Source organism: Pithys albifrons, chromosome 6 (assembly GCF_047495875.1).
Source record: "Pithys albifrons albifrons isolate INPA30051 chromosome 6, PitAlb_v1, whole genome shotgun sequence".
In the NCBI taxonomy this organism is placed as follows: Eukaryota; Metazoa; Chordata; class Aves; order Passeriformes; family Thamnophilidae; genus Pithys; species Pithys albifrons.
The window spans coordinates 42,463,397-42,486,493 of record NC_092463.1 but is presented as its reverse complement, the minus strand read 5'-3'; the positions used below and the strand labels follow the sequence as shown (position 1 = coordinate 42,486,493).

The window sequence follows — 23,097 nt, the reverse complement described above, 5'->3', positions numbered from 1 at the left end:
TGACTGCAGCCTCCTGTGTCTCTACAGCAAAGGGGGAGAATATGGTGAAACTCACAGGCTAAAACTAGATGTGAAATACCTGATCACATTGAAGAGCTAATTACAGACAAAGCAAATTCCTTCAGAAAAGTCTACCTGTAGAAGGTGAAAGGGGTAGAGGGATGTTTCTTTCTATGGTGCTCATCTTGACCACACCAAGGGCTCCTCTCTTCCAGAAGAGACTTATTTTTCTGATCAGAGTATAGAGTAGTAACAATGCTGAGGCCTGGAGCAGAAAGGTCTCAAAAATTCCTTCTGTTCCTGAAAAGCAGTCTGAGGACAGTGCCAAAGGTGCCACACAGCATCAGTGAGTCCATAAGATTTCTCTGGTGGCTCTGAAGACCATGTATAACTTAAGTCACTGGCTCTATCTCCACTGTGTGCCTTGGAAATGCCTCCATGGGAGTCAAATCCACCTCAGCCCTGGCTGCTCTTATGCCCTCTTGTTCATGGTTAGTTCTGGATTAAATCACTCTGTGGGCTTGGAGCAGGACAGCTTGATAAACACTAATCCAGTGCTGCTGAAAAGTTTATATCACAGAGAGCCTGGGGAACATGTGCATTGTTTGTTTGTGAAAGTTGCTGTTCCTCTTCTTTTCTGAAATAGTTTTTTTCCCCCAACACAAACATCTGGTTTTGAGGGCATATATTACTTTATTGCCTGATTAGCTGCATTTGCAGCCCCTGCGGCTACTTGGGGAGAGCTCAGCATTGTCTGTAGAAATGTAAAATGTACTGCTTGCTCCTCTTTCATGTTATTTAAGGGATGCTAACAAAACTGGCTTTTACATAAACAAATAATTTCTAAAAACTTTGCATAGAAGCTGTGGCTAGAATAAAAGGCACAGTTTATGCCTCAAGTCCTTTATGTGGCACATTCATCTGAACAGCAGGAAAGTGCTGACTAGAAAATTCTGAAGGCACAAAAATGCTTCTAGTAACATGCTGTAATTGCAGTGGACTTTCTGGCTCCTAGAACATGATATAAAGAAAGAGAAAGAAAATGTACTGCCATTGCCTCCACTGGGAGAAACACATGGTATAACTCTTGGAGATGGTCCTGGGCAGGCTTCAGAGTTGGACTTGATAATCCTTGTGGGTCACTTGCAACTCAGCATATTCTGTTATTCTGTGATTCTATGTAAATGAAGCTGCTCACTTGTGTATCATCATGGCTTCCTCACTACTGAATGTGAAAGGTCCTTATTGCTTATGCCAAATCTTCCGTTGCTGGGCATCTCAGCTCTCTCTGATGAGGGCATTAATTTCCCAGTGACTTGGTTCTCTGCTCTCTGCCACTTGAAGATCTTCAGTGTCTGCAGGGAGTGACGTAGTGCCTTGGAGACATGCCAGGACAAGCCACAAGATGACTTTTTAAGTGACAGCAGAAGGAGGTGACACCCATTTCAGTGGCATCAGAGCCTCATTATATTCCACACAGGCAGCCCCATGTGCAGGGTTGGGAGTGATCAGTTACAGGTTTGCAGGATGCCAAACTATGTGCAAAGCTCTGCTTGAAAGTATGACAGACAAGATGGCTCAGCTACTGTTTTAAAATGTCTTCTTTATTTCCCACTGTAGGCATGTTACAAACAGCTGGGAAATAATTGTGAGTTTCTGCTGTGTATTACTTGTGTCTATGCCTAAAACAGTACATGCGAACCAAAAGCCACCTAGTTCCTCTGAACTGATGCATCCCCAGCGCATGCCAGCCAAGAAAGATGGACAAGTCAGGCAAGAATGGGAAGGGGACTTGAAAGGGCTTTCAGTTTCCTCTTCGCTCTGATTTTGAAACCTTTTGGATAAGTCGTCTCCTCCTTTCAAAAAAGTCCTTCGTTGCCTTGCTATGGCAGTGACAACCTTAGGGTCTCAGCTTTTCTCAAGTTCCTCAGAACCATATGTAAGCACCTAATTGCTCTGAAGGCTTGGTTCAATGCTGAATAGACAAAATATGTGATCTCATTAAGGAAAAAAATCAGCTTCACCAATATTGCACAAAGTATTGAATGGGATCATCTCACACATAGACTCATATCTAGACACAGGCCAGTAGCTGTTTGTTGGGTTTTTAGTCCAAAAGTGTCCACAGACCATTGGGCAAGTGAAAGGCAGAACAGACAGATCCTCAGTACTGTTTGCTGAAGACTTTTGTTTCCCACAGACAGGCAGTGTAGGGTTTTGCACACCTTGATGCTTGGTCCCAACATGGGGACTCTGTTCCTCTCCCATCTGAGCTAAATTTCCCTACTGGGATATCTCTACTGTCAGCATCTGGAGCAACATCTGCCCCATCCACCTGTCTGTCTTACTTTGGGATCATTCAGTTCTCTCAGTGTTGTGCTTCTTTTAGAAAAATCTAGATAAAACAATGTTGTTCTTCCTCTGCTTGGATGCTATTCTCATCAAGTTAAATGATGATAGTGTTTAGGGCACACAATATCTAATCCTGCTCCCTGCACTGAGGCCTTGTGAAGTCAGGCCCTGTACCTGAAGCAGGGAAAGGTAAGCACTGGAGAGCTCTGCAGCTGAGAGCAGACAGTGCCATTCAATGCCTGTGGTAGCACAAGGGCCCTTCAGTTGTGAGTGACAGATAAGGGTGATGCAGGGCTTATGGCTAAGCACTAACTTGGAAATGAAGAGGATAAGTGTTCTCATCAGATACAGATTTATAAGTTCATCTTGACCTCACTCATGCCCTTTTGCCACTGCAAGGATCTGAAAAGATCCCTTGCCTGAACACTGCAAGAGAAAAGGGGGCTCTTCAATGCAAGCTGTCATCTCCTCCAGAGCTTTCACCCACAGTCAGTCAATGCCTCCCTCTTCCCCACAAAATGTCCTGGACATTTTCCCCAAAATTTCCACACAAGACTGGGTGCTGGGTGAGCAGGACATGTGCTCCATCGGGTCAAGAGAGAGGCAGAAGGCACTGGTGCAGCTTTCACATCTCGATGTGTGTTCCATGTTAACCACATGCCAAGCAAGGCACCATCAGTCATCACATGTGACAGAAGATATAAATCAGCCATCTAGTTAAGAGGGGAGCAGGGAGACAATACTTCCAGCTGGTGAGAAGCTGGTGAGACAAAGCTGCCTGAAGGGAATTGAGCCTTGCTCTGATGTATGGCTATGGCACAGTTTAATTCCGTACTGTCAGCTTGCAGAGTGATTCACCCCATCCTGCGGGTCGGTGCCTGTGTGAACACTGTTCAGTCGGTTGATTGGTCTGTCAATCTGTCTCTCTGCATTCTTCTGTCTGTCTGTTTTGCAAAAGCAACCTCTTTGCAGCAGAGGCAGAAATGCATTGCTGAAGTTGAGCTGCCTCCCAGAGGTGATTTCCAGGTGCCTGTTTTGTGCTGCAGGACTGGAACTGCAATGTGAAATCGCCGACAGAGAAGAAGGGGCAGGAGGAGGGAGATTAGGGCCATTTTGTAATGAGTTGAGCAAGAGCTCAGCTCCCTCTGTATTATGGAATTCTGGTTCAAATTAGTGACGGGCATACTTCAGAAGGCTTGAGAGGCTCTGGCCAGAGAGCCATCAGAGCAGACTCTGTCTGTCTGAAGCAGCCAGTCTGCAGCCCTAATCCAACAAGGCACAGCAGCATATGTGTGTCCCTAAACTGCTCTTATGCTTAAAGTGCAGTGTTATGTACCTCAGATGGGCAGTCAGGCAAGACCCAACAAACCCTCCCAACACAGCTCCTGTGCTCCTCCCAGCACAGTTTGGACCCACAGATGTCCCTGTGGAGAAGACCTGGGGACTCTGAGTCTGGATGAGATTATGTGGCAGCTCCATCGGTACCCAACTACAAGGCATCTCAGGAGGATTTGGGTGCTACCAGTTTCACTTGGAAATTGGAAAGCAGGAGTGATGGGAAAACTGCAGCAAAAGCAGAAAACACCCAAAATTGGGTGAACCTTGCTGAACCACATAAATGGTTGAGTTTAAACATTAGGCCAAAGTTTGGGCCAGACTTTTTATCAAAGTAGCTCTGCTATTCTTCAGTGTTACAGTGCTGATTAGTAAAGAAGGCCCAGATAAGGAAAGAAAAACTGTCAGTCTTCCCCAAACCTGACTGTTCTTGGAAGCACAGCTATAACGTATTTCCATTCCAACTGCACATCACAAAACTCAAGGTCAGCCAGGTCTGCGAATATTCCTACAAAGCTTTTAGAAGTATTAAAAAAAAAATATATATATATCTGGCTACCAAACCCATTAATTCACAGTCACTCGGCCTGGGCAACAGCTTTCACTGGCAGAGTAAGAGAGCAGCAAAATCACAAACTGAAGAGAGATGCAGAACAGCCAAAATGGGAACATTCCAACCAAGAAAGAAGACGCAATAACTAACAGCAAACCTGAGAGCAACAGGTTGCTCCTGATAAACTCTACACCCTTGTCTTGAGATGAGGCCAGTGCTGCAGCCCCATGGGTTTCCTGCAGAGGAGGTGCTGGTGCCAATGGTGATGAGGAACCTGGACTCCTGACAAGGTCTGAGAGCACCAGCAACCCCTGCAAGCCAGGGACTGTCATCCCTAGTCTCTGTGAACCCACATACAATGCAGGGAATACACAGTGCCCTCAAGGTGTCACTGATCACGACAGCTCACTGATTTTGAGCAGACATAGCTGCACTGCATGGCCTGGCCATGAACTACAGCATGTCTACACTATAACTGTGGAGAAAGGGCAATGAAAGAAAACTCCATCTAAGACTGGCTTCCCTGGAAACTCCAGTTGACCCTGACACAGTCTAAACAAATATTTTTTTAAATTGCTCAGAATGCCTCAGCCTTCTTATACATATCCCCAAAGAGTGTCATAAAATGTCTACAGAAAGGACTCTGTTAACCTCTGCTCCCTTCCATTAGAGGCACATATTTCAGCTCCAGTTAAACGTGAGGTTTAGTAGACCCTTGGCCTCTGTATGATCCCTCCAGACTCTGTGGCACATGGTTCTCCCTGCCTCAGTCTGTCTTTGGGTCTATGTCCAGCACTGGCATTTGCCATGAGCAGCCAATGTAGCTGCAGCCTCTGATGGGAGCCCACCATGGGTCATGAGGTGCTACACTCTCACACCTTGCATTTGTTTCTGCTGGGGCTATGAGGAGTAGGGAAAGAATGTTTGAAACTCTCCCTCATTTCACAGTTCTTAGGGCACCTCTGGAACATTAGCTCCACATCCTTCTTATCACAGAAAAGAGAAGGTATATGCTGCCTGTGGGAGCCAGGGTAATCTAAGTCTTTTGAATAATACCAGTAGTTGATACAAACCATTGTGCTTTTTAAAACTACTGCAAAGCCCTGCTTGCTTCATGGCTTAAGTGCAATGCTTTCTTCATTCAAAAAAAAAAAATTGTGTTGTTCAATAATCTGCTCTTAATGAAGTTTTGCCAGCTTATCAAGGAGTGAAAACAATACTACATGACTTGGCCAATTGCTCTCTTGAGACATTTGTGCAATAGTCCAAACACATGGTTCTAAAAGAAAAGAGATGAAAATTATTTACAGAAGCAGTGAGGCAAAGGTTTGTTGATAAAGAGGCACTAAGAGGAAATTGAATAAATGTGCCTAAGACTCCTCTAGTAAATGAATAACAAATAGTATTCACAGTCAGAAACTTACATTTTTAATTTTGAACTGAGAATAGCAAGATACAGATGAAATGACAGGTATTAAGAAAAAAAATCCATTAGGTAGTACTGAGAAAGGAAAACATCCATGAGTATGCTCTTACTTATGAAAGTAGAGTTGTGACTTGCTCAGAGGGTAAATTGCACTTGTCAAGTAATTCAGAGTGTTATGCACTCCGAGGCTGGAGAAAGGGATTTCATTTCACTTAACTACTTCACCTTGCAACACATGTAATTGTCACCAGGGAAAAAAACAATCAACCAACCAAACAAATCCCCTCAAAAAACAAAAGTACCTTTGCATGAGCCAAGAGTATTTGATGTTTACTTTCTTCTTTGCCTTCATGGTTCACTTCTTTGCCCAGCTTTCTGTGCCCAGTGAGCCATACTCCCACAGTGTCTGCCCATCCTATGCATGCTCTCCAGCCACTTGACTCTGACTGCAAAAGTTTCTGGGGTCTGGCCACTGACTGTACTTGGCGATGACCAAACCAGGCCAAGATGTGGATCTCTGAGCTTCACCTCCACCACTAAATTACTTTATAAAGCCACTATGGGGCCAAATTTTTCTAGGAAGATGGTGCTGTAGTGGCTGCATATGGTACCCAGAGCAGCGTGACTCCATCGGCACTGATGGACTGCGTCTGCTGGCTAGGAATGGTCCCTGGTTCGATGGCACCACGCTTTTCCTGGATCCAAGCAAGGCTGGACCAACTACTGAGGTAAATGGCCACTGAAAGGAGAGTAAATTCAGACCTGGCTAGAAATACTCTCAGAGCATGAGAAATCTGCAGTATGTTTAGGTGAGAACATTAAAGCTGTCACTAATGGTAGAATTCAAACCACAGCTCCTTAGAGCTTGTTTTTATTAGATAATCTTTCAAAGGAAAGGCACAGGACACATTTCCTACCCAAAGCCCAGCTCTACTGCAAGTCTGATGATCTTGCTCCACAGCACAGAACTTATGAAAAAAGTAATCAGATTTTTTCCTGACATGAAGAAAAGAATAACGTGCTTAGTTTTAGTTACATTCTTGGAAACAGCTTAATTGATTCAGATGAACTTTTAAGAAAATAGTATCATAAAAACAGCCAGAGGCAAACAACTGCTTTTAGGAAAGATTGTTAAGTTTTGATTAAGTTAGAAGCAACTATATGCAGGATTGTTGTAGGAAGTGCTGACAGTAGACACAAAAACCAGTGATTCTGGTAACACATTTTCCTGACAGAGAACAAAAATATCATGGCTTTTGGAAAAAGAACAAGTCCTGGAGCACCACTAGTTCTCAGCTGAACTGGATGACTACGTGAAAGATGATGACCATGAAAATCAGACTAAATTAGACTATATCCAGATCAGCTGAATTCAGGCCCACTTTCATGTTTACTTCTAGTTAACATTCCAGGGTAGGATTATATTGACATGAGTTGTCAAATAAACATTAGCAGACATTTACAGAGATCTTTAGGAACTTGTGAAAAGATGTATTTGTCCCAGAAAACTACTTCTTCCAGAGGTGCTCATTCAAACAGGGTACAAAGACTCACCTCTTGTGTCTATCCTTTACCTACCTTCTACTCACAATCACAGATCCTCTGCCTACTCCTTGCGTCATTTGGCACACACACACAATCTGCTGACCAAAGATTACTCACAAACATCATCCCAACAGCAACCCTGGCTCCCAGGCAGACCTCAAAAAAATCATATCTTGCTAACAATTTGCATATATAATGCACAGGGTGTTCATTTCTATGTGTTTCTCAAAATGCTCCCTTAGGGGAGCCCTTGTTTTGGTGGATAGATCATCTGAATGTGGGTGTTTGATGTGGCCCCCAGCTCAGAAGGTCTCTGCCTAAATACAGCATGATGCCAGTGCCACAAGCAGAGCTTCAGTGCTTAAAAGTTGCTTTTTCTAGATGGATGGGAAGCAAAAAAAAACCTTAAAAGCATGTGGTAAGAGTGACTGCAGGCAGGATGGCCTATGGAGGTGAATAAAAAATGTAATCAGAAATGGGCTGGAATCAACATACATCGAAAACACCAGTCTGAAAGGCATGTACTGTTTTAGACTTTCCTAGATGATAGTAAACAAGCCCTCTTTTTGCTGGCAGTCTTCCTATATTCTTTAGAAAAAGCCTATGTGCAAGGGTCTGGAAAGAATGAAATTTGGGAATAACAGATAAACACTTAAATTTCCAATGTCTTCGGGCTCCTGGCATTAGTGGGGCCACTAGGCACAGGTTGGCTTCCACTTCTCCAAAGCTTTTCCAGCTCCTGGGCTGTGAATGCTTTCAAGGAAAGCTGGTGGGAGCTGCAGTGGCTTGATTTCTCCTTCCTTCTCATTTCAGACATGCTGACTCCTCAGATTTACTATCTCACAGTGCATGTGGGTCATGATTTTTCAGATTTCAGGAGAGGCAAACATACTTGTGTGTGAATGTGATTTCTTCTGCAATCCATCTTGTTTATAGGACTTCCAGGAGAAGATATTCAGTCAGATGTAAAAAATACCACTCAAAACTCCAAAACTCCTTCAGTGAACATAGTTATAAGTCTGTATCTTCCAAGAAGCCTGGGTTTTAGTGGTAGGAACTGTGGAAACTCTCCATCCCAAAGATGGGTTCCAAGAGGCCTAGGCTGTGCCCACTAGTAATGAGAGGCTTGCCTGGAATTAGGGACCCTCTGAGTATTTACTGCTCATATCCTCTGTTTTCCAAAGCAAAGATGCAACTTCCTTAATTGCCTTAAATCACACAGTTCTTCCCCACTGACACCTCCTACAGCTGATGAAGCTGTGAGTTATAAACAGGGGTAGCACAACTAACACAACTGCTATACAGTCCGATTTACTTTGAACTGTAGTATGCAGTGGATTAAATCTCTGTGTGTATAACTTTGTCAAGAATATGATCTGACTAAAACAGAAAATGAAATGTTGGTACTTCATCTCCTGTCAGTTGATGGACTCTGATGTTTGGATGCTACAGTAAGAAGCTCTGTGGATTATTACCAGACAGGGACATCTGGAAACCAGTGTGCCATTTCTTTATGTAACAGTTCTTCACCCAGGAAAAAGCTCTTCCAGGAGATCTGGGGACTGTGGAGCACAGCTGCCCAGCAGGGGAAGGGGTGGTCTGGCATAACATCACTGTGCAGGAGACAATAGAGTGAGGAGCAGTTCACCTCAACCATGGTGCTATGCTGCTTTCACTGCCAAACTGCCAGGTCCCCTGCTTACCCCTGCCACCTGGTCTTGGGCACGTGTCTTCAGTGCCCATGCTCACGCCACTGTGTTAATACTGCTGGCATAGGGCTGAGCAAAAGGAAACTGCTTTGCTCACCACCATCAGGCATTCCTGCAAAATGACACCTTGCTCAGCCTCCTTCCAGAAGAACCCAGACCCATGGACCTACTTCTTCCTTGGCATACAGAAGGAAGTGTCAGAGCAACCAATTTAGGCTTTTCACACTGGTATCGCATTTTCCTGTTGGGCCATTTTCAGGAGCCAGCTTGGACTAACTTTGCTGTCACTGGGATGCTACTGCATGCTTTCAGCTGCTGCTTCCTTTTCTTTTGAACTCCTGAGAAGGAGTTCTCAGCAAAGTTTTTGGTTTTAATGAAATTTGTGGGCTAAATGAGGCCATTCCCTATTTTGTCCCAGTAGGGAACTAATTTCTACCAGACTCAACATCCTTAGCTGTATGCTTGGTTTTCAGGAGCCAATCAGTTAGCCTCTTAACTCCTCCTTTCCCAGGACTCTCACAAATTAATGCACTTACATGGTCACTGCTATGCACCATGGTTTGTCTGCTTTGGGCTTGTAATCTCTCCATCTCCATGGGATGTGAAATCACCCAGGTTTCCACACATAAGCCAACATCAGAGAGTGTTTATGTTACCAGAGGCAATACTCATATTAGATTTTCTGCAGAAGAACTTGGGCCATTCCACTTGATTTTTGCTGAGTCCAGATATGTCAAACCTATATAGGCCAGATTTATGAACTTCCTGCAAAGACTGTGCTGTGTTTCCTGGCTAATGTCTGAAAAGGAAAGCTGGGGTCAGACAGCACTTTCCCTTTACAATGAAAGTCATTAAAATCAACAGAATAGACAAAGGGGTGGATTAATCGTGGTCCTTCTGTAGCTCTCTTCTAAAGTGTCTGAGGGGTGATTCAGTTGCCCACTCAGCTTTCTGGTGCTGTGCAAGACACACTAAGGTCTTTCAGATGCTGACATGGGGCAGGCAGATACTAAGGCCTTGAGGAGCAGCCCAGGGAGACCAGGTAGTAAAGTGCCAAGTGGCATGCAGTTAGCTTAATACTTCCTCCTAGCACCAGCCGAGCTTCCCCTCTCCACCATCTTTATGATGCTGGACACCTCCTATTGCATTTACTAGCATCTGACAAACCTGTCTAAATAATTTGGCCTCTGCCTTGTTGCATGCTTTTCATGTCTAAGTCCCCAAATATGGTGAAAAATTCATCCCTTAGAAGCTTAGTTGCTATCACAACCTCTTGGTTCCTTTTTGGGTAAACTTCAGGACATTTTCTAAAGAAATCCATGGCTACCAACAAATATTGTCTGACAGATTCCATCTCAGGCAAAGGCCCAACAACATCAACAGCAAAGAATCACAGTAAGGTCCCCAGGAGACAGTGCTCAATAGGGTTTCTCTTCATCTTTGGGGACCCGCTTTTGAAATACAATTCATGCAAGAAATGCATCACACCTCCTGTAGTAATTTCCCATCATCTGTCTTCATTTTCCTCAAAATCAGTTATCTCATGGCTTGACCAAGGATTTTATGACCTCAAGATGTTCAAGGGTTTTGCCATCATAACAAAACATCCCAACCTCCTTTTTGAGTGTTTTGGTTATAACAAGTTCTCATGACTGTTTGTCGCACATTGTTTTATTTCCCCACCTCCTATAAGACATTTCATTTTTAAATTCTAAACTTTCCTATCATGACCAGAGAACTTTTACCTTGTTAGTCTGAAGAGAGTCTACAGTCAAAAGCAGACAAGGTTGCCAAATGAGGGGTGTTTTTCTAATCACAACTTGTTTTACACCAGGAGCCTTTTTGAGAGGCACTTTTAGTTCCTTAAACTCTGCTCTTGCAAACTTACATCTACTGGATGAAACAGGAGCATTTTCATTCCTGACACTGTGGAAGAAAGGAGATGAAAAAGGATGAAGTCTTAGTTTTTTCTTATTGTTCTGTTAAGGAATATATCTGCCCCCAAAAAAGGCCTTTGAATAAGGCATTGGCAGAACTTGTCTTTCATGACTATGGTCTTGTGTCAGTGCTGCTCCAACCCCACAGGCACCCCCACCTATGTTCAATGGAAACTGCTTCAGCTCTGAAATTGCCCAGCTGCTCTCATTTTGCCACCAATGTTAACTTTCTCTTCTCACAAGGAGCATGTGGAGCTTTTACAATCCTGGCAAGTCTGCAGCTGAGCCTCTGGGAGCAGGAGCAGGATCAATGCACTGCAAACCCAGGCAGGCTGACAGTGCCATGCTCCCTTCCCTGGCATTGGGGAACCACTGCTCCTTTGCTCCTGGCTGAGAGTTTGTCCAGGGTGCATGTTATGCTTCTCTTCAGCAGTTCATGCTGCTCTGGGTTCAACTTAGACTAGCAACCTGGAGGTCATGACAGCATGTTCACAAAACACTATCGGTTCTTATTAAAGGGCTGACCATACATCAGGATATGTCAGGACATCCTCAGCAGGGACTGAGCGGCTGATCATGCAATACCTGTTGTGTTGGTCTCTCAAGTGAGGGCTGCTGTACTCAGGTAGTGGGAGATCCACAGTGCAGTATTTTGTGGATTTATGCTAACAAGAAAACCATTTTCATCTCCAGATATTCTCTGTGGAAACCAAAATTAACCTAGTAAGGCACATCCCAGATATTATCTAGTAATGGTAAGGCACAAGCACCCTCTGATTAATGTACTACACAGCAAAGTTCTTGCTGGCTTTCTTTTCTAGCAAGGACAACAGATGAGGTTCAAAACCTGCCTACAAACACAAAGATACAGCTCAGGGCTACCCACAGAGGTCGACACCAAAAACAGATTACCCCAAACTCTCTTTCATAGTGAGCCATGTCTTTGAAGAAAAGCACCACAGGCTGAAAACCCTGGTGCTGACTGACCAGGTCCCAGTCACAGTGATGTACATGTGGAGTGTTAGTTCATCTCCCACCTTGGCAATACTGAGCAACTTCCTGGATCCCAGCAGTCCAGTCTGTCTCATGCATTTTCCCCCAGCAAGGAGACTTTCCTCAATTTCTGCCTTCCCTCAGACTCATATGGGGGCTACATTTTGGACTGTCCCATCATTCCCCTCTCTGTCTAGTTTCAATGACCAGTACCTGAATGAGTACCTGAAATGCCTGTAGACTGCATGAGTGATAAACCCCTCTCTTGCTACTTGACTATTCCCATAGCCCTCCCTCTGAAGTGGACTGCTGACAAATGGTGAAAAGTAGGTTGTTCAGCAAAGAACTCCAGCTTTTACCACCAAGACCAAGGAAAATGTGATTTCCAGTACAACCAGCCAAAAAGCAAAACTAGGTAAAGACCATAAGGGAAGAGTGAGGTACCCTGGACATCAAATTAATATCCAACACTGGCCACAAATAAGCCTTATTATAGCTTCAACTTTAAGTTAAAACCTGCATCACCCAGCTTTGCATGTGCAGCTTCAGGTCCACTTGTTTTCATGAGCTGCATTTGGGTCTTTCAGCAGATTTTTATGAGGCTTTGTCCTGACCAGCCATATTTTTATAATAATCCTCTCTGCAGATATTTCCCCTCCCCAACAAAGCCACAGTTAAAAAAGCCACTGCACTCATGTTAGTTGTTGTAGCCAATACCCCATTTCTTTCTATCCTCCAATAGAATATTCTTCCAATAGTTTGAAGTGGTATGAGCTGAATGGAAATACCCTTTTCTCTAACTCAGGACCTTATACCTATATAAAGCAATCAGATTCCCTCTCTTCCAGTAGCAGCTTTCTGACTTCTGTTCAAAAGCTGAAATATAATATTTAGCTCTGCCATAAATCCCACAGCCTCATGGAGTGTTTCTGGCCTTCTGCACAATCTGCCTAACTGTCTAGCAATTGGTTCATCAGCTGTTTATCTTGGAAGTCCTAACTGGAGACATGAGGAACACAAAATGTCTGCAGGTCTTCTGCCAATTTAGGTAGGTCTTTTCTTCCTCTTGCCTTCTAGCATTTGGCTCTGTCCTGTCTAGCTCAGACTGATATCTGGCTCCAATCTGCTTATGAAGTTTCAGACCAAATCTTGATAAGCCAGGTTATGTCTATAATGCAGTACTTCTCAGCTCTCAGCTATGGGCCCTTGCCACAGCTGTGCTCCTGACTTTACTCCAGGATAAGGTTCAGGCATGCACCATCCCAGGCTGGAAAAGAACCACACAGTGCTTCAGAAAGTCTTGCAGATTCCTGAACTGGAGACCAGCACAGTGGCCCAGGGTACAGAGCATGCCTCTGCCCCAGTGTTTGGCCTTAGGCTCTCCTCTGTCCTCTTCCCAGCCAGTTACACAATGAGAATGGACATGCATCAGGCTGCCCTGCAGTCTTTCTTGAGTGGCGTCAGTGGGACTGGTAAAACCTGTGGGCCTCTCTATGCTTGTGTTACAGAGCACACAGACGTTGGAAATGGCGAGTCTCACAGGTGACCCACCCCCACCTGGCAGACCCAAGAGCCCAAGACCAGCTCTATGTCCAGCAGGCTGGCACCCTGGTGAGCTTTTGGTGTAATTTTTGAGATGTTTTGCTTTTTTTTTCAGAAGGCTTGCTGTGGTACAGGTTTCCTACTAAGTTTCAGGCTGAGCAATGTGTTCCTGTTTCCTCTGTTTCATAAAACAACTTCTGGCCTGTGTCACACATGTTCCTCAGCACCTCACAGAGTCATAGTCTTGCAGCTGGGCCTTCAGATGTCTCTGGGCACTGTCCCAGCATAGAGTAATTTTCTGATTGTTTTTGACCCTTTCTGGGAAAATTTCTGATACTCCCTTCTCTCTGTGTGCACACTGTACAGCTTTGGTTTGTTTTGATTTGACAGAATTCTGGTGTGAATTCCTTTCACTTTCCACTGATCCTGAATAGATTAGATATCTGCAAGCACCTTTGTTGTCTGATCCCTCTTGCATTAAAAGAATGAATACAGTTCTTCATTTCCCTCTTTGGAAACTGCATCCTTCCCTGAAACCAGTGTTAACAGCTCCCAGGTCAAGCAGTCAGTCAATATCCAAAGTCCCAAGAGAACTACTTCCATGGCAGGAAGGAATTGATGAGACATGATATTTCTTTTAAGAAGTGACACTTGCACACGAAGCCCAGATAGGGATCAACAGCAATCAAATGGGAGTTATAATGAGAGCTTACAAGTTTATTTTATTTCCTCCAGACAGAAATCTGCCCAAAATATTTGTTCTCTCTCTTCCTTGGTTTCCTCATACCCCATTGTTAGAACTTTTCTGATGGATCTGGATGCTGTTGACTCCCTGCCCTTTGGTTTTGTAGGATTCTCAGACTTTCACTGAATAAAGGTTGTTGCTGGTCTTCATAAGCCCTACACAGTTTTTACACAGGCTCAGCATACAGCACATGAGTAAACCAGCTTACCTTTCAGGCTCCATCATCAGCTTGCCCACTTGTCTTATAGCTAATGAGCACAGTTCTTGCTAATAAAGAATACATCTAGAAACAATACTGATTCAACCTTCTGTTTCCAGCAAGCAGATTAACTGTAACAAGATGAACACTTATACTGCATCTTCACTAGAAAAAAAAATCAGATGTAAACAGACTTTTAATGCTGATTTAGGAGATGCAATGGTCTTCAATCAGTGCAGATGAGAGACCATAGCTCATGACATACCAGCTTGTCATGACTAAATCCTGCTGGGACTTGAAAACAACAGCTACCTAATTTTGAATCACAGCTATTCTCAAAGACAATATAAAGAATTTTATACTGATGGGTTCATACTTATACAGTACATAAAATCAGTTGCAGACCACCTTCCATAATAGTGCTGAGTCTGTCACTGCTTATTACACAACCAAAATATCTCCTCTTCTTCTCCTGCCTCTTCTCATTTGTGTCTGTTCCTTCTCTCCCCATCCTTCTCCCCTATTTCTCACGTCTCTCTCTTTGACAAAAAACTGGCCCTAGAAGTATTGTTCTGATCACAATTGCTACTTCACATTATGTTTACTTATGTGACAGTCAACATATGAAGATGATTTGCAAGCATGAATGAGAAACATGACCGAGCAGATTCACCAGGATGTATAATAACATTGATTCAGCTGAACTTACACAGAAAATAAAGTGGAGATTATTTATCTAATATATAGAAGTAACTTTCCTCCTTTACTTATGAACTTACATTTACAAGTTGAGGCAGCTGAGAGACATGTAACCATGATAAATTAACACTTTCTTCACATGAAATGTTCCCATCCATCTCTTAGTAAATGTTTCACAATTCAGAGGCCTCCTATGTTAGCTGCAGTACCACTCAGGCTTCTCCTAATCCAGAACTATACCTCTTTTCCTTTTGAAAATGTATCTACATGAAGATATTAGACCTATACTTTCCAAGCTGATTAACAATTGCGATGGGATTTTTTTTCAAATATGTTGGAGGAATACCTCAGAAACATCTGACTTTTGGGATTTCAGCATTTTCTGACATGTACAACTCATATCTCTTGTTGGCCAATATAGGTTGCCCAAGCTGGTGAGTTGCTTTTAAAGATTAGGCCATTATTGTGGATTGGCAGGTTGAGCCTATTTTAAATATTGAGAGAATACATATGAGAACACATCCATAGCTACAGCTTCTTGCACACAACAAGGACATGGCTGTCAAGAAGCCTAAGTTAAATGCTCTCAAAAATCAAGCACAAGATCTTTAATCCATTAGTTTCTGACTCCAACAGTGGCTCCTTCTCCAGCGGACTGAGTGCCTCCTTCTGCTAGAGCTAAGTGCCTGGGAAGGTCACACTGATGCCCCTGAGTGGCCACAGCTTAACCTTGCACTTGCCACTTGGATATTCCTATTCTCAGTTTTTCTGACTGCAAAAATGGAAAGAAAAGTCTCTTACCGCCCCAGGACACAGCACGCTTTTTACGTGAGAATTGCTGAAGCTGCAAAAATGCCCTGAACAAATAAATAAAGCAACTTAAGGACTCCAGGGAGTGCAACTGGCTAAAGAACCTGGAACTAGGGTGACGGAGAGGACAGGTCTGGTGATGTCCTTTAGCAGCAGACCTTGGCTCTGAGCCTCCCAGACACCACCTCCCTCTTACAAGGGAAACTCATCATGGCTTTGAATGCAGGGCTTGGAAAATTAATAAATCTTCAACATCTGAGGGATTGAGATCTGCACATTAGCTCTCCTTAAACCCTGGGTGCGTTTAACTTGGGAGGTTAAAAACCACAGCCAAAGAAATCTCTTTTGATTCACAACTTGTTTTGAGCAGTCACCCATAAAGCAGCCAGTGAATCACTCCAGCCAGTTAGTCATGCAGCCATACTGAATGTACACTCAAAAGGCTGCACAAAATAAACAGCCCGCAGGTCTAGATAACACACACAGCTCATTTGCGTTATCTGGCATCAGCATATATTGTTAATAGGACTCCTACACCAAACCCTTAGGAAAAGACGCACTCAATAAGCATCTCCAAATCTCCCTCCCCATCACTATTTTTCTCATCTGCTTCGCTGTGCTGCTTTCAAAAAAATTAAGACTTGTAAAAGTTATAAGACTCTTTTTCTCTCTCTTCTCACACCCTTCTGGTTGCTGATAACGTCCTGCTGAGGTTACAGGCGTGCGCAGGGACAGGGCTAAAGTGGAGTTAATTCCAATCAGTAGCGGACAAGTCGAAAATAAACTGCTCTAGTGCGAAAAGAAACTTTCCTACAAGAAGGGAGCGACAGGGGTACAGGGGAAAGGAGGCTCCTGGTCCTTTGACACATGAGTGTTATAAACACCTCGGATCAGGAATCCTATAAAATACTCCAGCCAGATCTACTGTCCAAGTCAAGAGAAGCGCAAAACACCTTTTGGAAAGAGCCGCGAATAAACCTTCCTGCGCGGCCCTAGGGGTAAGGAGCGTAAGCCCTACCTTCGCGTCTGGCTTCCTGAGGAAATCCCGCAGGTTTCCGCGGAGGAGATCCCGCACCTCCAAGTGTCTGTTCAAACAGAGGCTTAGCCAAACTCCTGGCGAGAGCTCCCTCCCCTCCCTGGGAGGGTGCCGGAACCCTTGAATGGCAGATCTGGTGGCCCTATTGTGAAAAAGAGAGGGCTATTGCCAGGGCGGCGTCAGCAGCACGCCGGCAGCCGGCGGCCGAGCCTCGCCGGGCAGCCGGCGCCGCAGCACCAGGAGGGAAGGGCCGGCTCTGCCGTCCCGCTCCCTGAAGCTCGCCTCGCCTCCCCTCTCTCTTGGCTCTGTTTGCCGGCTTCTGCTCCCTGATGCCAGCTTGGGTCCCGTTTCCCCTTCTCCTCTTCCCCCGCTTCCCCACTCGCGCCTCCTTCTCGCTCACTTCTCCCCTTTGTACTCTCTTGTTGCGCCCCGCGGGGATGAGGGCAGCAGCATCTCCCCACCCCGGTAGAGAAAGGTGCCGGGAAGCCCGCGAACGCCTCGCTTGCGTTCTTATCCGCGGGAAAGGAGCCTGGACAGGAGCCGAGAGCCGAGATCAAAGCTGAGGGGAGAGGGAAGGGGAGGCAGGACCGAATGACCGCTGAGGAGACCGGGGGCATTCGCGAGGGGCAGCGACCCCCGTCCTCTCCTCGCAGAGAGGGTTCCTGCGGAGATGCTCAGTGGGGCGGCCAGCAGCCCGGTGCGGGCTGCGGGGGCACTGCATCGCCGCGTGAGGAGGAGCCCCGAAAAAGTCCCAGGGGGATCACACAGCCCCCGTAACCCCGTTCCCCTCCGAGCAAGGGGCTGCGGCGGGAGTCGGGGGGAGGGAACAGATGCTGTCAGTAGTTTCCTGAGCACACGAAATCCGCAGAGCCCTTGAACATCGGGGAGGGCTCTGCGCGGCGCCGTGGGGAGCTCCGAGCCCCTGGCAGCGAGCAGTCTCTCGTGGGAGGCAGAGAAGGACTGCCAGCGAGGTCGTTCCTGCCGTGCCTGCAGCTTACATTACATCAGGCGAGGAGGAGGAGAAATGCATTAAAAGTGTCAATTGAAAAAAACATGCAGCGAGCCTCCGATTCCTATAGCCGTGGCTTTCTGCACTTCTAATAACAACGCACTTATGGCTGCACTTTTTATTTGCTAGCTAAATAAAAGAAATTATCGTTATTTGCATAACACGGCACTTAAAGAATTTCCTCTGTTAGAAAAAGACCGTTTCCTTTCTCCTGTTTCCTTCGAGTAAATATCTCCATCACATTCGCCTTCACTCCGTAAAGGATTTTATTCCGCCCCGTATTTTGAGACAGCAATATACGTATACATTTCTATGTGTATATGGGTATGTGCACACATATGTTTCAAGACATATAACTTACTTCAGCTCCACGCAGTAGAGATAACAAGTCAGATTACCACAGCACATAAATCATTAGAAAGCTCTTTTCCCTTCTAAGCCCAGATATATAACCCGTTCTGAGGACTAGATGATCTTGACGGTCTCTTCCAGCCTTGATAATTCTATGATTCTATGGCTTTTATTTAGGAATTCGGCTTTGATTGCCCGTGACAGTTTGCGGAATAACCCGTTCCCCTGTTCGCGACAGGGAATGCGAGGGAAACCGTGCGAGACCGCCGGCCCCGCCGCAACGCACAAGCAGAAGGGCTCCGAGTGGGGCGTGAGGAGCCCTGTTGGGAGCCCCGCAGGGCCAGGCCGGCAGCCGCCGCTGCCAGCGGGCCGCGGGGAGCCCGGCCGAGAGCCAGGGCCACCCGGTGCCATCGTCCCTGCCAGCAGCACGGCTGGAAGCGCTCCGACGATTCCCGTCCGTGTCCTCCGTGTGTTTACGGTCGCAGCTCACCCTTTGCCTATATTTATCCGTACAATGCAGTGGAAGAGCTTAGATCTAGAAATAGAAGCCTAGAGCAATAGATGGCAGGCTCGGGCTTTTTATAACTCAAAAAGACTTGTTTATTAAAGGAATAAAATAAAATTAAACAACAACAACAACAACAACAAAACGGAACGGGCACCCTATCCCACCGGCTGGCAGAGTACGTGCCATGTCCACTGTGCCCCGGCGGAGTGCCCGGCCGCTCCGCTCTGGGCTCGTCCAGGGCCTCTGTCAGAGACGGGGGAAAGGCAAAGGCAAGATCTGGTGCTCGCCGTGCGGGAAGCAGCGTCCCCCGGGAATGCGGAGACCGGCCTGGGCGATAGGCCCGCCTCAGCTCCGGGTAAGCCGGCCGTCTGAGCATCGCCTGGCGGGAGAGCCTGCCTGTGTGTCGCTCTCGGTTTGTTTAGAATTTTTTTTCTCTTCTTTTTGGGTTTTGTGGTTTTTTAAATTGAGGGATTTACGGTCACGGCGTCCCACCACTCCGGCATCCTGCTCAGGCCCTGACAATAGGGAACGTGTGGAGCCAGCAGTCCCCACCGCCGCCGCGCTCCTTCGCCCTGCAAAGCGCGCACGGCAGTACCAACTCCGAAGCTGCCGCTGAGACTCGACGGGAGGCAGCGGGGCAGCCGTCTGTTCCCCGGCTACGAGAGCAAACCCCTCGGCATAGCTCTCCACACCCGCCCTGTCCTGCCTGCACGCCCGCTGGCCGCGCTTGTGCCCACTGCAGTCAACGAGGACGGCTTTCTCTTCCCCTGCGCTCACGGCCAGGTTGTTTAGTCGATCTCGGAGGTTTCCCGGTCTCTTTAGCCCGCCGTGGGCTTCCCGGGGCACAACTGCTCCCGGCGCGGTGGGTCTTTGTCCGTCTTTAGTAAAAGACGGAGGGACGCCTACGGGTGTTGCAACCTCTCTGTGAACCCCCGATGTGGCTATTATTAGCGAGTCTCTCTCTTCAACCATTAAGCACTATTATTATCACTATTGCTATTAATTATCCTCTCCGAACCATGTGTCTCTCATTATAGCCCACCGTCCCTAGACACATCACAAGGTGCTCACAACGAGCGCAGTCTGGACCAGTCCGGGCCACCCGACGCCGGCGCGAGGCTCCCACTGAAGGACAACGCGGAGCCCCGCTTGAAAATAAATGAGGGGAACCCCGGCGGTGTTAAGGAGGGCAATAAACTCATGTGATTCTACCGGGGATTGTAATGTGACATCACAGGCTATGCCGGCGCCCTGGGCTTTGCAACCTACAAAACCAAGAGAGCCGGTTAGCAAGGACAGAATGGCAGGACGGCCGGGAAGGCATGGGGTCTCCCTTGCGCTCCCACTCCCGGAGGAAGCGAGGACCGGGAACTTCCCGCCCGGGCCGCAACCCTGCTGGGCTCCCCGGTCCCTTCGTGTCTTTCTCCATGAAGCCCAGCCTGGCTCCAGAAGGCCTCCGTGGATGAATGAGGCCTTGACGCCGGTGGGGCTTGTCCGCCAACGGTGAAAGGGCAGGGAAAGACAGGGAGCGTAGAAGAGAGAAACAGCTCCAGTCATAGCCAGAATAGACGCGAAAGCAGCACTGAAACAGAGTCCTCATGCCATTCCGCGACCCGGTGGGGAGATACTCGAGGGAGGAGAGCTATGGGCAAGGACTCATGAGGGTCAGGGCAGGAGCACAGCACGGCCCGAGGAACAGGGACGGGATCGACCCCTGCGTGCTCGGGCGCACTGTAGCCGGGCTGTGCCTGCGGCTCCCGAGCACGGCTATAGGGTGAGGACTTACTGCCCTTTCTCCGTGAGGGGAAATCACCTGTGTGGGGAGGAACTGTGACTGTGGACCTGGATCCTGGGACACCACAGCTGCAAGCAGGGGGCGATGGACGGCGCCTGAACGCGACCCATCACGCCAGGATTTAGGAGACGGGTAGAGGGAAGTCTTTGCCCACTTCTAAATCTAGAGACGGGGGTAAAAAGGTAAGTATAGATGGAAAAGTGCTCAAATGATGGCGAGAGCCTAGAAATGGGATTGCCGTTCTGACTCTGACTACCCTGAGCCCTCACACCGCCCGTTTTAGGGTCTCCCTGGAGACATGGTCCTATCGCTGTCCTTGCCAGTTCGGTACACGGTGGACTGACGCATAGAGGATGGGAATCCCGTCAGCGGCGACGTGCTCAATCTGAGCCTCTTTGTTCACACAGACATCACCGTGAAGGAGCGATTTCATTTCCACTTTCACATCCTAGGAAAACTAACTAGGGGGATTTATTTATTTCGTTGTTGAATTTTTGTTTGTTTGCTTTTAAGGAGTATTGTTTGTTTGTTTTCCTTTTCCCTAATAGCTCAGAGACAACAGAGACTCCCGAAGAAGCATTTTAAAGCCACTCTCTATAACAGAAGCGCCCCCGTTCCCGGCTGTTCTGTCGAGCACCAGCGCGAGGGAGTGTCTTAATTGCCGCTAATGACCCGCGGAGGGGATGCGAGGGGGTTATCTGCAGCCGGGCAGAAATCAATTAGGGAAGTGGTAATTAGGGGAGAAAGTAAGAGACAGGAGAGACTGATGCAACGAAAAGGGACGATTTCTGTGAAGTTTTCCAGAAATTCTTCCTGTGGAAAGAGGTCCCCGCGGAGAGCACGTTTGCGCAGCCCGGCGCTTCGCTCTTTCCTTTCTCTTTCTCTCCCGGATTCTGCGGAGCTCCCCGGACTGCTCAAGAGCTAACGCTTTGCGGGAGCGCATTGGCCCCGTTCCGAAATTACGATTAAGATCACCGCAAAGCGGGACACTGAGGGAAAGGAGGCTTCCCATGAGCATCACGAGCTCCAAATCCGTCCGTAAATGAAGATATTTGTGGAGCACGGCGGCACCCGCTGCTGCTGGAGGAGGCTGCGCGCAGGAGCCGGACAAGGTCTCCTTGACACCGGTAGGGGTTTCTTCTGCCGGGCAGCCACCCCCCACATCCCCGGGAGGCCCTTTTCAGGCCCGGGAGTACCTCTCCGGTTTCGCCTCCAGTGTTTCCCCCCCGCCGCACGACAAGGACTCACCGTAACAGGAGACCTGCAGGGCTCCGTTGTGACCGCTGCTCTCTTGCAGCTTGATGTTGCTGTCCGGGGGGGTTTTGCAGTGGCCTCGCTGCATGTAGAGGTGCGGCGGCTGTTGCTGTGGAGGGTATTTGTTAAAGGAAGTCGGTGCCCCGGCGGAGCCGGCAGCCTGCACACTGCTATCCAGGGACTGACATTCCTGCTGGCTGTAGCGGCTCCGACACTTAGTGTTGCTGTCACCAAAGCCTTGTCCTTTGCTGGCCAGGAAAGTAGGGCTGAACTTGTCACTTGCTTGAAATGCCCTAAAAGGCGAGGAGCCTTCTGTGTTCTGGGAGGCTGCGTTGTAGTAGGAATCCATGGCAGCCGGATCACAATAAGAAACACAAGTATCAGCATTCATTCCTAAAATTAAAAGGCCCGAGTGTCCTTAATGCGCTTGGAGGGACACCAGGAATCACTCTTTCTCTCTCCCTCTCGCATAGACACAGACTCACAGCTGGGCCTGGGAGCTCTAAGAGAATTCAGATGTTCGTGAAAGCTGACCAGATCTCCAAAGCCCTTTAAGATCTCGCACAGTAAAAGGGGTCTTTTTCTTTCCCTCCCTCTCTCACACGCTTGCTCTCCGTCTCTCCCTCCAAACTACACTCTAAAGAGACTCTTCTCTGCACTCCCCCCCCCCATAGGAGAAAAAAGAAGAGAGACCTCTCCCCCAATTAATATGTAGATGATGACAGTGGAGGGGAGGGGGCCCAGGAAGGGGTGTATGTAAGTCTGAGTGTGTATGGGCGTGTGTAGAAGTGGAGGGGGGGGGGTGGAGGTCATATCTTTTGAGTTAAAAAAAACCAATAACAAACAAGACACACGCCCCCTCCCCCCAAACCCTAAATCAACCCTAAAAGTTTCTATGATTAAAAACCAGAAAATCAAGCAGTTGACACGAACGCCACGAAGGGATGGGTGCGGAATCCGCGCCGACAGAAGGGCTGGGGCCAATTTAATTGTCGTGACACTCTCTCTTCTCTCCCGCCCTCTCCCCTGCTCACTTCCCCAGCTGCGGGGACGGTCGCTGCCGCGGCCCCCTCCTCTGTATTAAAGGCGATACGGATTTCCCTCTCAGCTATATGCCTTTAAGCCTCCCCCCCGCTCCCATCACATTAACCCCTTCAGGGACGACAGGTCTCCCAGCGCTGCCGTAAGGCGGTGCCGCCGTCGGCTCGCACGTGGCCGGGCGAGCTCTCCCTCGCGCCTCGGCGCACCTTTATGATGGCCATTATTTATTTACCTCTAAAAACGTGTTTACTCCAGGTG

At 47.3% G+C, this 23,097-nt stretch overlaps 1 protein-coding gene across 1 annotated transcript in view; it reads right to left on the bottom strand.

The window, feature by feature from the left end:
* The window catches only part of ALX4 (ALX homeobox 4), a 41,639-nt gene extending 19,213 nt beyond the window's left edge, over positions 1-22,426 (bottom strand). Inside the window, exon 1 of the mRNA XM_071559463.1 lies at positions 21,793-22,426. Within this exon, the coding sequence (XP_071415564.1) occupies positions 21,793-22,189 (397 nt within the window). The 5' untranslated portion in view covers positions 22,190-22,426. The remainder of the gene's footprint in view (positions 1-21,792) is intronic.
* Between the last annotated feature and the right edge of the window lie 671 nt (positions 22,427-23,097).